The sequence below is a fragment of the Sciurus vulgaris genome (genome assembly GCF_902686455.1).
Source record: "Sciurus vulgaris genome assembly, chromosome: 8".
NCBI classification, from domain to species: Eukaryota; Metazoa; Chordata; class Mammalia; order Rodentia; family Sciuridae; genus Sciurus; species Sciurus vulgaris.
Window position 1 is genome coordinate 82,552,942 of NC_136468.1, and position 13,938 is coordinate 82,566,879.

The 13,938-nt window shown below is 34.8% G+C and overlaps 1 protein-coding gene and 1 pseudogene across 2 annotated transcripts in view; one reads left to right on the forward strand and one right to left on the reverse strand.

Moving 5' to 3' along the window:
- ABCB5 (ATP binding cassette subfamily B member 5) overlaps positions 1–13,938 on the forward strand; it is a 123,180-nt gene that overhangs the window by 79,983 nt on the left and 29,259 nt on the right. The window contains exon 19 of the mRNA XM_079151121.1: positions 2,149–2,232. Within this exon, the coding sequence (XP_079007247.1) occupies positions 2,149–2,232 (84 nt within the window). The remainder of the gene's footprint in view (positions 1–2,148; positions 2,233–13,938) is intronic.
- On the reverse strand, positions 9,061–9,933 carry LOC306668073 (aminoacyl tRNA synthase complex-interacting multifunctional protein 2-like; annotated as a pseudogene). Its single transcript has one exon. The product of its transcript is annotated as an aminoacyl tRNA synthase complex-interacting multifunctional protein 2-like (transcript).

Consider the following 13,938-nt stretch of genomic DNA (forward strand, 5'->3'; position numbering starts at 1 on the left):
AAGTTTATATTTCTTAATGTTGACCTATAGAGCTCTGGGGTTTTGATATGATGTTTATCTCTGCCCATTTTCCTCTCACCTAAATTGTTCAGAAGTTCTGGTGGAGTTGGGGGGGGTCTTTAACTCATAAAATGATAGCATTGATGGAGATCACTCAGGAGTCTCAAAAGTTCTTAAGCTGGTTCCTAAAGGATGTGAGGTAACACGTCCTGAAGTGAAAGAAACAGGCAATAGAACCTAACCATGATGCTTCAGTCAGACAGGAGGTGGAATAAGATGGTTACAAAAAAACTCTGGCCTCTGACTGCTGAGGTTCAAATTCTGACTGCAGCCCTTGCCAGCTGTGTGACCTTGAGCAAGCCATTTCATCTCTCAGTACCTTAGTTTCCTAAGTTTTAGGAAACTAAGTTTATATAATACAGATAATCACAGTACGTTCTCCTCATAGGATTGTTAGGATGATCAAATGAGAAAATATATTTCAAGCACTTGTTATAGAGTGATTATATTTTTTATTATTTCTGTAAAAATTATTGGCAAGAGAAAAATGGATGAACTAGAATCAAAAAGCCTGATAGCCTTTCTTATAATTATTTTATCATCAGGATGAGGGAAAGCAAGCTAATTTTTACTCAACACCAGCTGAGTTCTGAAAAGTGCTAGGTGTTTTGATATACACAGCCTATACTGGAAAACAGTTCCTAGACTGCACAACTGCTGACTTATTGAAAAGCAATTTTGGACATCTTCCTGTTGGAACATAGGTTGGCTAAGACAAGTCACATGTGCTGCCTATGCACTGTGTGTTATAGCAAGTTATAATAGTATCAGAAATGTAATATTCAATATTAAATTCTTTTTTAATCTTTTTAGTTTACATTGCATCTCAAAATTCTTTGTGAATTCCATGCCATGTTGAAATCTATAAACAATTAGACAATATATAGATCTCTTAATCTGGGGACAGGTCTATACTAAAAGCAGGCTTCTAGTTAAGTAACATAGCAGTACTACAGTTATTGTTGCTGTTGTGTGTTCACAGTATGTCAGGCTCTAGACTGGGACTGTGCTTTCAAAGAGGCTACTGTGCAGTGTGGATTGTGATCTCTGTCGCACACCCTTTGAGCATCTAGGATCCTAAATCATTGGGACACTTTCCCAATGCAATGGCTCAGAGTGGTCCTACCAGGCTGGGGTTGTACTCACCCTAGTTCCTGCCGTCTTCCTCCGCAGGAGTTTTCTTCTAACACAATTTCACGTATAGCCCTCAATCTGTTGTTTTTATTTTCTTAATTATCAGTGGTATGCACTCTGGGCCTCAGAACCCTGGCTGGGTTGCAGTACGTTAATGGTTCAATGGGGGGAAGAGGGGGTTTGTTTTTTCTCTCTCTTTACTCACTAAAAATAAACTATTTATTCAGAGACAATCTCCACATGGTTTTAATTCACATAAGATACAAGTGGATTGACTGTGTGGGAGGAAACATTCAATTGCTAATAAAAGGAAATCAGAATTCCTCAGACTGAGAAGTATCAAGAAGTGCTGTCTCTTGAAAATGACATTGTTTCTTACATTATGCTTTTATTGCTTGCATTTTTTGACCTGTCTGCTTTAGATTGCATGCTTCTTAACTGCAGGAGTTTTATAGCCTTCTGCCTCTTGACCATCTCACAGTGCCTAGCACTTATAAGACCTAGGGGGTAATATATCAGGTAAAATCTTGTCCATGTGGATCCTAAAGAAAAGGAGATAGTCTTTCTGTCAATAGCCAGTTTAGGTAAAAAAAATCTGAAACTATTTCTAAATTGTGTTGTGCATTCATTTATTAGTTAAATAGAATCTGCCCTCCACAGGGTATTTTGTGGAGTTAAATTACTTGATATCTCCAAATGAGATTTTTAACATCAATTATTATACAATATTGTAACATGGTAATGTCCAAACCGTGGGCTTAAGTTCTTCTGTTTATATCTAAATACAGATCTTTATAAAATAAGAAGTAAACATCAGTTGATCCATAGTACTTATAAAAATTAAGTACCAGTGTGTGAGGAGGTAGGTAAATGCCTTCTAAGTTACAACAGCAAAAATCACAAATCAGAAAAGAATGTTTTTGATAAACATATGTAAATTTCCTGTTTCTCTAGGATATTGCCTGGTTTGATGATAAGGAAAACAGCACAGGAGCCTTGACAACAACATTAGCCATAGATATAGCACAAATTCAAGGGGTATGTAGATTCTTATTTTTAAATAGTGTATTATGTGGTGTGCACATGTATACCTGCGCATGTCTGTGCCTGCAAGTGGACTTGGCTGAGATGACCCACATCATGAGGACAACTGGTCAGTCTCCTGACTAGCAGGGAATTCTTTTTTTTTATTTTATTTTTATTTTTATTGTAAACAAATGGGATAAATCTTGTTTCTCTGTTTGTACATGGAGTAAAGGCATACCATTTGTGTAATCATACATTTACATAGGGTAATGTTGTTTGATTCATTCTGTTATATTTCCTCTTCCCCCCCCACTCCTCCCACCCCTCTTTTCCCTCTATACAGTCCCTCCTTTTCCATTCTTGCCCCCCTCCACCCCCTTTATGTGTCATCACCCGCTTATCAGCGAGATCATTCTTCCTTTGGTTTTTTGAGATTGGCTTATCTCACTTAGCATGATATTCTTAATGAGATGTGAGGAAGCCTGTCGGTATGTTTGACTAAAAATGGAGCTCGTAAAATAGGATAACTGGAAGACTAAAGAAAATACCAAGAATAAATTTGAGGAAAGAGCTCAGAATCAAATAGTAAGACTAGAAAAGATAACAAAATGAAAGAAAACACTCTCACTTAAGCAATGTCAACAAAAGAAAAAAGTTTAGTTTCCCTTATCCCAGACAATAATGTCTTATTTAAAGCAATGTCTAACAATTTAGATTCACGTGTGTCTCTGGACATGATTCTGTGCTAGTTGTTATACAGACCAATTCTGTGTAAGCATCATGTTTACGCATCATAATCAAAATCAATAACAATGGCCAGCATAATATATGTAAACAGGGTGCTTAAGAAAGTGGTGGGGGGGAAGCTAGTCTTCAAGGTATAAAATCTTAGTAATTTTCTTCCAGTTATTTTAATAAAATTAACTTTTATGTAGCAAGTAAGAGTCCAACTCTGAGAAAAAGAGCACAAAACAAGATCTCTAACTTTTGAAATAAAGTATTCACTCTGTTAAAATAAGAACACTAGCAGTTATAGGCTTTCCTTTTTCCTTATGCATGTGGAAGAAAAGGAAAAGTATCAATGGTCCACCTCTCAACAAGAAAGTTTTTAAACTATTAGAAATACTAAGATGTCAGTTACAGCATTATCAATAGAGCAACAGATTATCTACTAAGACAACCCATCAGAATTGCATGCTTCTTTGAGATATTTTCACAGAACAAGGCAACTATTACAATTTTGGTAACTTTTGCAAGACCTCTGTTCAATTTACATCACCAAGGACAGATTTATATATTAGAGGATAGAACGAGTTGGTTACATTTGCAAATGTCCTCACCCATCTCTTTTGGGTTGACAAAGCAAATTTTATAGTGAGAGAGATGGAGAGAAAAGACAGCAGCTTCATCTCTTCCTGAGATTCTTTTAGTTAACTTTGAAGGCAAGGCTCTAGAGTTTCATCAGATAATATTTAAATTTTTTAAAAGACTGATAATCTGGGCATAAATGAAAAAAAAAATGGGTAAAATTTTGCTTAGTAGTAAAATAATAAGGGCAACCTGCTGGCAAGTCCCATCTCACCCTGTGAGAGTTCTGTTGATTTCTATTCTTGGATAAATACTTCTCCTTTCAAAAACAAGCAAAATAATGAATATAGAATTTATTTCCACAGCACAATAGAATTATCTGAATGACTACTTCTGCATTTAGAATTCCAGGGTTTATAACTCTAGACTGAAATATCAATCCCTATAATTCCATTTGAATCCCCATTTCATCTAATTTGCTATTTTTCCTTTACTGTACACTTTTTCTTTTACTACCTTTTAAATCTTTTGGGAATCTTTTGATTGAAACAGGCTTTCATACCAAAAGTTACAGATTATATGTAAAACACTCCTTTTAACAAATGTTTGCTTCAACCAAAAGACCTAATTAATACTGAAAGGCCAACAATACTGCCCTGACAGTTATTAATTATTTCTAATATAGTATTGTCTCTGATTGAAGAACATTAATGAGAATATTACTTTGCCTGACTGTTTGTTTTATTTAGCTTTTTTTGTACTAGAGATCAAACATGGGGTAATCTACCACAACCCTTTTTTATTGTTTATTGTGAGATAGGGTCTCACTTACTCCCTGAGACTGACCTCAAACTTGTGATTCTCTTGTCTCAGCCTATCAAGTCACTGATGTTACAGGTTTGTACCACCATTCCTGGCTGCTTGATTTTTTTTTAATAAGTATCTGATTAATACCATTTGATAATTTGAAAATTTCTTGTTGCAGTTAGTAAATGCTGATTTCATAACAACTTCTGGACAAATAAAAACCATGTTCGTTGAGTCAGAAGTAATTGTTAGAGAATAAATGGTTAGAATTCTGATGGAAGAATTTGAACTTGCTGAATTTAAACATAAAATGACCAAAGAAGGTTTCTAAGGGTGATACTGTATCTACTAACATGTAGTTCACATAAACCTTTACTTTGCCATATAAAGGTAAATTCATATACAATTTGAATGTTTTTTTAAAAAATCAAACAAAAAAGTATTTACCAATTCTATTTGTCCACTAGTTCATTTTTCTCAGATGCCCTAGACTAGAAATGAGTCAGGAAATAACTGGGGAGTTATATTTTTTATCATATCAACTTAACTAAATTATACTTCATCTTAGTTTCTTTCTTTTTCTTCTTCTTCTTGTTTGTTTGTCTGTTTGTTTGTTTTGTTTTTGTTTTTTGTTTTTTTATACCAGGGATTGAACCCAGGGGCACTTAACCACAGAGCCACATCCCAGCCCTTTTTATGTTTTATTTAGAGACAGGGTCTAGCTAAGTTGCTTAGTGCCCTGCTAAGTTGCTGAGGTTGGCTTTAAACTTGCCATCAACTGCCTCAGCCTCCCAAGCCACTGGGATTACAGGCGTGCACCACCACACCCTGCATCTTAGTTTTTGTATCATGTCATTTTAGTTAGTTTGTATTATCAGATGTATTAGGGTGAATATTCATAAACTAGCTCTAAAACAATGATATATCTCAGTCTGAGACTATTAATGACCAAAAATATATTTCTTGGGCATTTTTAGGAGCTCTGATACTTTGGGAGTCATGATAAAAACATGTTCAGGAACAGAGTCGTGGAACAGTTGAATGAATATAACTAATTTAATTGGTATTGTTTTAGCCCACGGTAGGGGCTTATTGCCAGTACATCTGTCAACACACTGTTCTCTGAATAATAGGTAACTTTAATAAAGGTATAAAACCATTTTAGATTCTTTCAGAGACCAGATTCCACAAAATTATAGGGTATTATTATTTCCGTATATTTTAGTAACCCTCCCATCAACCAAAAGTCTTACCTCATTTTTGTCCACAAAAAAGTGTGTTGTTGACACCACAGTGTAAATTTTATGTACAACTGACAGACCCAATGCTAGTGCCAAGAACTTCTCATCAGAGTTATAATTATATTGCCCCAAGAAATAATAAAATTTATTTCATTTATTAATTCCAAAAACCCAATGAGCTCTCATTAGTTAGAACTAGAATATTATTACCTGGACAATGATGATCTCATTCCTTGACTCCACTTTTTGACATGGGAAATGTATAAAACAGCTTGGTATTACTTTTGATTCAAACAATGTTAGTATTCACTGAAATGACTTTACTGCGGTATAAAGTTGGTATATAATTAATTTTATCCTGAAGTTTGAGACTGAATTAATTAAGAAAGATTATCAAGTCTATAGCAAAAGCTAATATCCAAAGTCATAATAAATGCATGATAAATTCAATTGTTTTTCATAAAATACATTCTAATGAATAATAACAATGAATAACTGTAAGCTTTAAATACATTAAATATTCACAAGCTTTTGTAAATTTGTCCAACTGATTCTTTTTTCTGCTCACAAATATTTTTGCCACTACCAATTATAATGCAACTTAGCAGATTCCACTTCAGGTTGCATTGACTGAATTTTTTCTCAAGTTCCTTGAAAACGTTCTCATCTGTAGTTATCACAGAGACTATTTGCAGCACCTAACTTTTCAGTCACTTGGAACTCCACAGTGTGCTTCAAAACAATGAAAACCAACACTGAGCAGTATCATTACAATCTGTCAACTTATCCTGAGCTAGGAAAACCACTCAAAATAAACTACCTTACTTTTTAATTATTGATGTTGCCCTCAATGTCTTCAATATAGAGCAAATGTTTTCATCAAATGACTAGTAGCCTTAAATACAAGTTTTGCATTCTGAACATACTTCTTCCACTATTACGATCAAACATGATATAAATAACTCATTACCTAAAAACAATGTTCTTTAACTTGGCAGGTAAATGAGTCATACAGAAAATTACTTTAGCTTCGGCCTCATATTCATATTTTAATTTTGTGAAGAAATTCTGGCAGTAAGTTCTATTTTAAGTTTTCTGGTTTTTTCTGAATGTTGTTTCCTATGAATTGGGAATAGTATAATAAGTATTCAGTCTGTTAAGGCTTATTTATTTTTTAGTTTTCATCACTACATAGTGTCATAGTATGTAAAGCATATACTTGTAATTAGAAAACTATTCACAGTACACCATGCCTTAAAAAGCATTACATTTGAAGTGCACTTTTTCCTTCTTGTTTTGAGATGATGGATATACAATAGTAATTTTTAAAACTAAGATAAAATGTCACAGTGTAACAGTATGAGGGGTGCTTAACATGCTGTAAAATTATGATCACATCCCTGAGATTTGTAGCATGTTGAACAGCAGTGTGATGTGATGAGAGGGGCACATATAATTTCTCTCGCAACTATTGAACTCCATTACTGAAGCCTAGAACTGCCAAAAAATAAAATAAGTAAACAAATGACAAGACTGTATTCCAATAAACTTTATTTTTGGACGTGGAAATTTGCATTTATATACCTTTCACATGATATATTATTCTCCCCATTTTTCCCCAATCATTTAAATGTATAAAAAAACCTTCTTACCTTGTGAGCAATATGAAAATATGTAGTCAGATGTGGCCTGCAACCCATGTTTTTTTGACCTGCACAATAAAAAAAAAAAAAAAAACCACGAAAGATTTCAAATGGCATTTTACAAAGAAATCCAAATGGACAATATTTTACCCTTGTACATTTATTCTATTTTGTGTCTTTGTGTTTAGAGTGTGATTCTTATGGGCAAACTATAGATTTCTTTTAATTGGGTTATTCAGCTTCATTTTTATTTTTCTGTGATCATTAATACTAGGCTTAAATGTCTCATTTTGCTATTTTCTTTTTACAGTTTGCTATTGTTCTTTTTTTAAAGTTTTCCTATTTTTTGCCTTCTTTTTTTTTTTTTTGTTTTTTGTTTTTTGTTTTTTGAACTGGGGGGGTCAAACCCAGGACTTTGCATACGGGAAGCAGTCACCTTACCACTGAGCTACATCCCACCCAACTAAGCCACAGTCCTTGCCTTCTTTTGGATTAAAATACTTTATTATGCTATTATTCTATTACTCCACTATTATACTAGCTACTAGCAGAATTTTTTCTTTGTCTCTTTCTCTATCTCTCTTTTTCCTTTCCTTTTCTTTTTTTTTTTTTTTTTTTTTTTTTTTTTTTTGAGAGGGAGGTGATACTGCTAGCTGTCACTCTTTGCTCTATTATTTTAGTGGTTACATCTTTCACTTATCACACTCTACTTCCATCGGGTGTGGTCCCAACCACTGTGAAGGTTAATGCAGAAAGATCACAGGTTGAAGTTCAGCCTATCCAATTTAGAAAGACTCTGTCTCAAAATAAAATAATAATAATTTTTTTGAGACCTGGGGATGTAGCTTTATGGTAGAGTTCTTAAGAGCCTGGCATGCTTGAAGCTCTGGGTTTAATCCCCAGAACTGAAAGGGGGAAAAAAAAGACAGAAATTAACAATAGTGTACCTCCATTTCTTCTCAATACTTTGCTATTATTATCATACAATTTCCTTCTACATATGGAACATGCTACATCATGATTATTTTTGTCAGTTGTGTCCTAAAGAACTTCAAATAAGCATAAAAAGTCATATTTTTATTCACATAGTTAACTTTTCTGGTCTCTTCATTACAAGTTCTGGATACATATTTCTATTGGTATCATTTTCCTTCTGCCTCCAGGTCTTCTTTCACATTTCTTGTAGTGCTGGTCTGATGGTGATTAATTATTTTGGCTCTTATATGCCTGCAAAGTCTTTATTTCACCTTCATTTTTGAAATACATTTCCACCAGATACAAAACTTGATGTTGACAGATGTTTTTATTCATAGATTAAGGACATTGCTATACATTCTTCTTCACTCTTTTCTTTTTTCAATAAACTATCCATAATTATCTGCATTTCTTTTCTCTATAAATATTTTTGGTTGACTTTAATGCTTTTCTTTGTTGTCGACTTTGAAATTGTGATGGACTTTCCTGTAGTTTCCTACTTATTTCTTAGGCTTGAAATTCACTGATAATCTTGGATTTATTAACTTGTGGTTTTCACTAAATTTGGAAAATTCATTGGTTATTAATTATTCAAATATTTTTTCCTGTCATCCTGGTCTCACTTCTCCCTTCAGGGACTCCAATTATACATATATTAGACTGCATAAAAGTTATATCACAGCTCACGAATGCACTGATAACACACTCATGGCAGCTTTTTTTTAAGTTATATGATGCTTTTATTGATATTTGACAACTTTCCTAAATAAAAAGATTTTGATTCTAGTACAAATCCCCTTAATGAAAATAGGCATGAAGCAGCATCATTCTTGAAATCAAAACCCTTTGAAACCAGTTGTTGAAATTCACTTAAGGATCTTGAGAGCAGTGTTGAAGGGGACCACGTTTTCACATGATCTCAGCCACCTCACTGTACCTTGGCTGGTGCCACCACACTGCAGCCTCAAGTCTGCCGGAGCACAGACCAGAGCATTATTTCTGCCAGGGTGAGCTCGTTCCAGACCAGGCATAGACTCTTCCCCAGAGCAGAGTTCATGGAGCTGAAAACAGCTGCTTTTTCTTAACTGCTCCCCTCTTTTAGCTGAAAAATAGCTGTATCTACCCAGCTATCTATGAGGGTTGAATCAATAGCATCATGTTTCTGGCCAAACAGAGAGAACAAGAAACGTGCAATGTTCCCTTCTCCTTTGATGGGGCACATCATCTGAACACTGAACTTCATTTGAATCTTGGGAGATTCTTCCAAATTAAAGTGAAGCCCAGCTGATACTCATGATGGGGCTGTTTCCTAGTCTGTTCCCCAAAGCGCTTGAGAAGGTTCTCAGGCACACTCTTTAACTGATGAGAGCACCCTGTAGCTCTCACAGAGCAGATTGTGCAGCACAAGCAGGGAGAGAGGAGGGGAGGTAGGGTTTGCATGGATCACAATGTCATTCAGTGCCCCATAGTCCTTCCAAGCGCTGAATTCAAATCTAAGGCGTTTGTTATGCATTGGTGGGCTTACCAGCTTGCATGATGTTTGTCACATCAAAATCCACATCTGGTGTGTGAATCATCTTGGAGAGACCATGGACTGCAGCTTTCAACTCATACAAACTTTTAAAAGTATCATCTTGTTGGGGTTTGAGAACATGCAAAGATGGGTCAGATCCTTCCTGCACATGGCCCTCCTTCAGAGCCGAGCTGCTGGTCCTGCAGTGCATGTTGAGGAGCTGGTACATGCAGCTCTACACCTAGCCATGTGTGCCCAGGTGATAGGGCTTTACCTGGTAAAGCAGGAACAGGAAGGAACATGGCAGGAACCAAAGGAAGGAAGGTGGTGGGCTAGGGACAGGAACTCTAAGAAACTGTCCAGGGCCACAATGAACTGTGGCCACCTTTCTATTGCAACTTTAATAGCAAAAAAATAATAAAGTACTTGCCTACCTAGCATGCATGAGGTCCTGGATTCTACCCCCAACATGGGAATAAAAAATGGAAGCAAGTCAAATGTTTAAGAATATTTAAGGAACCAAAAAAGTTTGCCAGGTGCTGGGGTTGTATCTTAGGGGCAGAGCACTTGTCTAGCAGGTGTGAGACACTGGGTTCAATCCTCAGCACCACATAAAAATAAATAAACAAAGATATTGTGTCCATTTACAACTAAAATAAAAAAAAAGCTTGTAGTATAATATAAAGGAATAAAAGCAGAATACACAACTGCATACAAACAATAATGCTAACCTGATATAAGCATGTGTCTAGAAGAATGTAAATTTTAACATTATCTAAACTCTTCCTAATGATCATCTTTTCATGATAAGAGCAAAACATTTATTTTTAAATGTAGTCAATTATAACTGTGCTTTTAGGTAAATAAATAGAGGTCTTCATTTTTCCATCCCAGCAGTAAATAAACTAAATTTTAATTTATTTCCTAAATGTCATGTGTCCCACTAAAAGAAGATTCATAATCAGGCAGATGGTGCACACCTATAATCCCAACCACTCAGGAGACTAAGGCTAGAGAATCCCAAGTTTGAGATCAGCCTCAGCAATTTAGCAAGGCCCAAGCAACTTAGTGAGACCCTGTCTCAAAATTAAAAATAAAAAGGGTAACTCATTGGTAGAGTTCGTCCTGGGTTTAATCTTCAGTACCAAAATAATAATTACTATTTTTAAATTTTGAAAATTTTTAAAAAATTAATGCAATTAATAAAACAGTTCTTATGAAAACAGTTATAAAAACAATCTACTTGTTTGAAGTTTTTTTAGAACATATTTTATCTTATCTTATACTATGATGTTTCTATACTTTTCTATCCTTTACACATTTACTTAGACCAATTTATAAAGACCAAAAACATAAATAAGAAATGTCATCTAATGTGTACCTTTTAATGATTATATATAATATTTTAATTGGACCCTACTATGATAAAATGGGAGAAGTGGAAGGACTGGGTTTGGGAGCCCAGACGTGAAGTGAGCATCCATGTGTCCCCACAGCCCATTGAGGGGATGAACAGAGCCAGAGCAAGGAGAGAAAGATATTTTACAGGGGAGTGGCCAGAGCCATGATAGCAGATTGGTTGCCTACAGACAGATTAATCACATAAATGAATCTATTAAAGAAAATGGAAACCAGATTTTTCGCTTGTGAAAAGAAGGTAACAAATATGGAAATGGAGAAAACTGAAAGTAACGTGTAGTCTTGGACTGGAATTGCAGTTATTGAATAATTGATCATTTTTTTTTTTACAGATTTGAATATTTTTAAGGTTAGACAGGTTACTTAGTCATGGATTAAAAATAGGTTTTATTGATGAAATCCTTTATACACTTATATACTTCAATATTAATAGAGAAGAAAATAGATAGATGTAAATGTGTGCATGCATCCATCCATACGCATTGATATAAACTTCTCAGTCCTGCCCACAGATAATGAGCATAATTAGTTTTGTATCTTGACAGTTAAATAACATTCTCCACTAAAAGGACAGTTAATAACAATCTCCACTAAAAGGAGTCAGAGCTGTATGGAGAAATGACTGATTTTAGTGATATAGCAGAGGTAGTGCAAGATGAACCTGAAAAATCATTTATATCAGCAAATATGGACATGTTCAAAGAATGATGTCAAAAGACATCAAAGCCAACATGAAACAACTTCCTGACTACATCCTGGGAAAATTTGTATATCAAAATAAAACTTAGTTGGGGGTGGTAGCTCCCTCCTGTAACCCCAGGACCTGGGAGACTGAGGCAGAAGAATGGCAAGTTCAAGGCCAGCCTGGGCAACTTTTTGAAACCCTCAGCAACTTAGTGAAAACCTGTCTCAAAATTTAAAAGGACTAGGGATATACTCAGTAGTTAAGTGCCTGTGGGTTCAATCCCCAGGTTTTTTTTTTTTTTTAGAGACCTATAAACCAATTAATAAAAATATGAAATAATACTAAGAACCTAGTTCATACTACAAAATAAATTAAAAGTTTAATAAGGAATTGAATATTGGTATAGCTCCAAAGAACACCACCTCAAAGCATTTATTAGTTAATAAAAGAAAAAAATTGCTTCACAATGGAGAAGTGTAGAAGATGCCATTTAATTAATTATAGAAGTAAACACTACCAGAACAGGACCAATCAAAATTGTGTGTCACTTAAAAAGATGGAATGAGAATACAGAATCACTTCTGTGTTACTCATGCCAAAAAAAGTTCATCATCTGAATCTAATCATGAGGAAATATAAGATAGGTCAAAATTGAGAGACATTCATCCAAATAACTGGCCTATAATCTTCAAAAAATTCAAAGTCATGAACATCAAGGTTAGAATAAAGAACTATTCCAAATTGAAACCAGCTGAAGAGGCATAATAACTAAATGGAGCTGGCAATTCCAAATTGGATATCCTCTTGCTATAAAAGGATATCATGATTGAGATAACTAACAAGACCTGAATTAAGTCTTAGGGTTAGATGGCAATCACATATCAAATATTAATTTTCTGATTTTGATTAAGAAAGAGAATGACCTTGGTCATGAGAAATCATCCATGAGTATGCAGAGGACAATAGGGTTGGTTTGAGGTCAGAAACTTACTCCCAAATGATTCAAAGAACAAAGAGTTCTTTATCCTCTGGTTAGAAATGGATCTACCTCGGTTTCTTCATTTGCATTTCAGGCATAGTGATAGTATCTGTCTCCTAGCATTGTTACAAGATTGTTGTAAGGGCTGGGGATGTAGCCTGTCAGTGGGGACAGCATTTGCCTAAAGCACATGAGGCTCTGGGCTCAATTCCCAGTACTGCAACAAAAATTAAAAAGAGATTGTTATAAGACAGTGAAGGTGAAGTACTTATTTTGTGCTCAGTAAGTGTTGGCTGTTCTTTGAGCACCTTTACATATTAGCCACAACTATAGTATGAAAATTATGGTGACTGACGTTCTCATTCTTCCTATTTTGGCCTCTTTCAGTCTGCTTTTGCTTCTGCCCTCCTCTCTCCTCTCCATGTGGGCCTTTCCATATCAACTTTTGCCTCTCCAACACAAAGCACTGTATTCCAAAGAACATTCAGTGTGAATCCAAATGGCTTGAGTTATACTCCTTGATGATTATAATATCTTCACTGATAGAATTCATGAATGAAAAATAAATGTACCAAAAATATATAAGATCTTAAGAAGAATGAAATTATGGCATTTTCCGGTAAATGGGTGTAACTGGAGAATATACTAAGGGAAATAAGCCAATCCCAAACAACCAAAGGTTGAATGTTTTTCTCTGATACGTGGATGCTAATTCACAATAAGTGGGGGGAGAATAGAGGTACTTTGGACTAGACGGAGGGGAGTAAAGGGAGAGGAGGGGGTATGGGGGTAGAAAGGCTAGTAGAACGAATCAGACATTATTACCCTATGTGCGTGTATGATTACATGACCCATGTAACTCTACATCATGTGCAACCAGAGGAATGAGAAGTTATACTCCATTTATGTGTGATGTGTCAAATGCATTCTACTATCATGTATAACTACTTAGAACAAATTTTAAAACTTTTTTTAAATATTCTAAATCTTAATTTTACAGATTCCATAAAGCAAAATTTTTAAGACATTATTTGCCTTTAGAATATTACTAAAGATGAATTAAATTCAATTTAAGTAAATATACAAGCTAAAATATAACATTCTTCTCCTTTTTACTCTTCATGAAATGGAATATATAAAACCTTCAT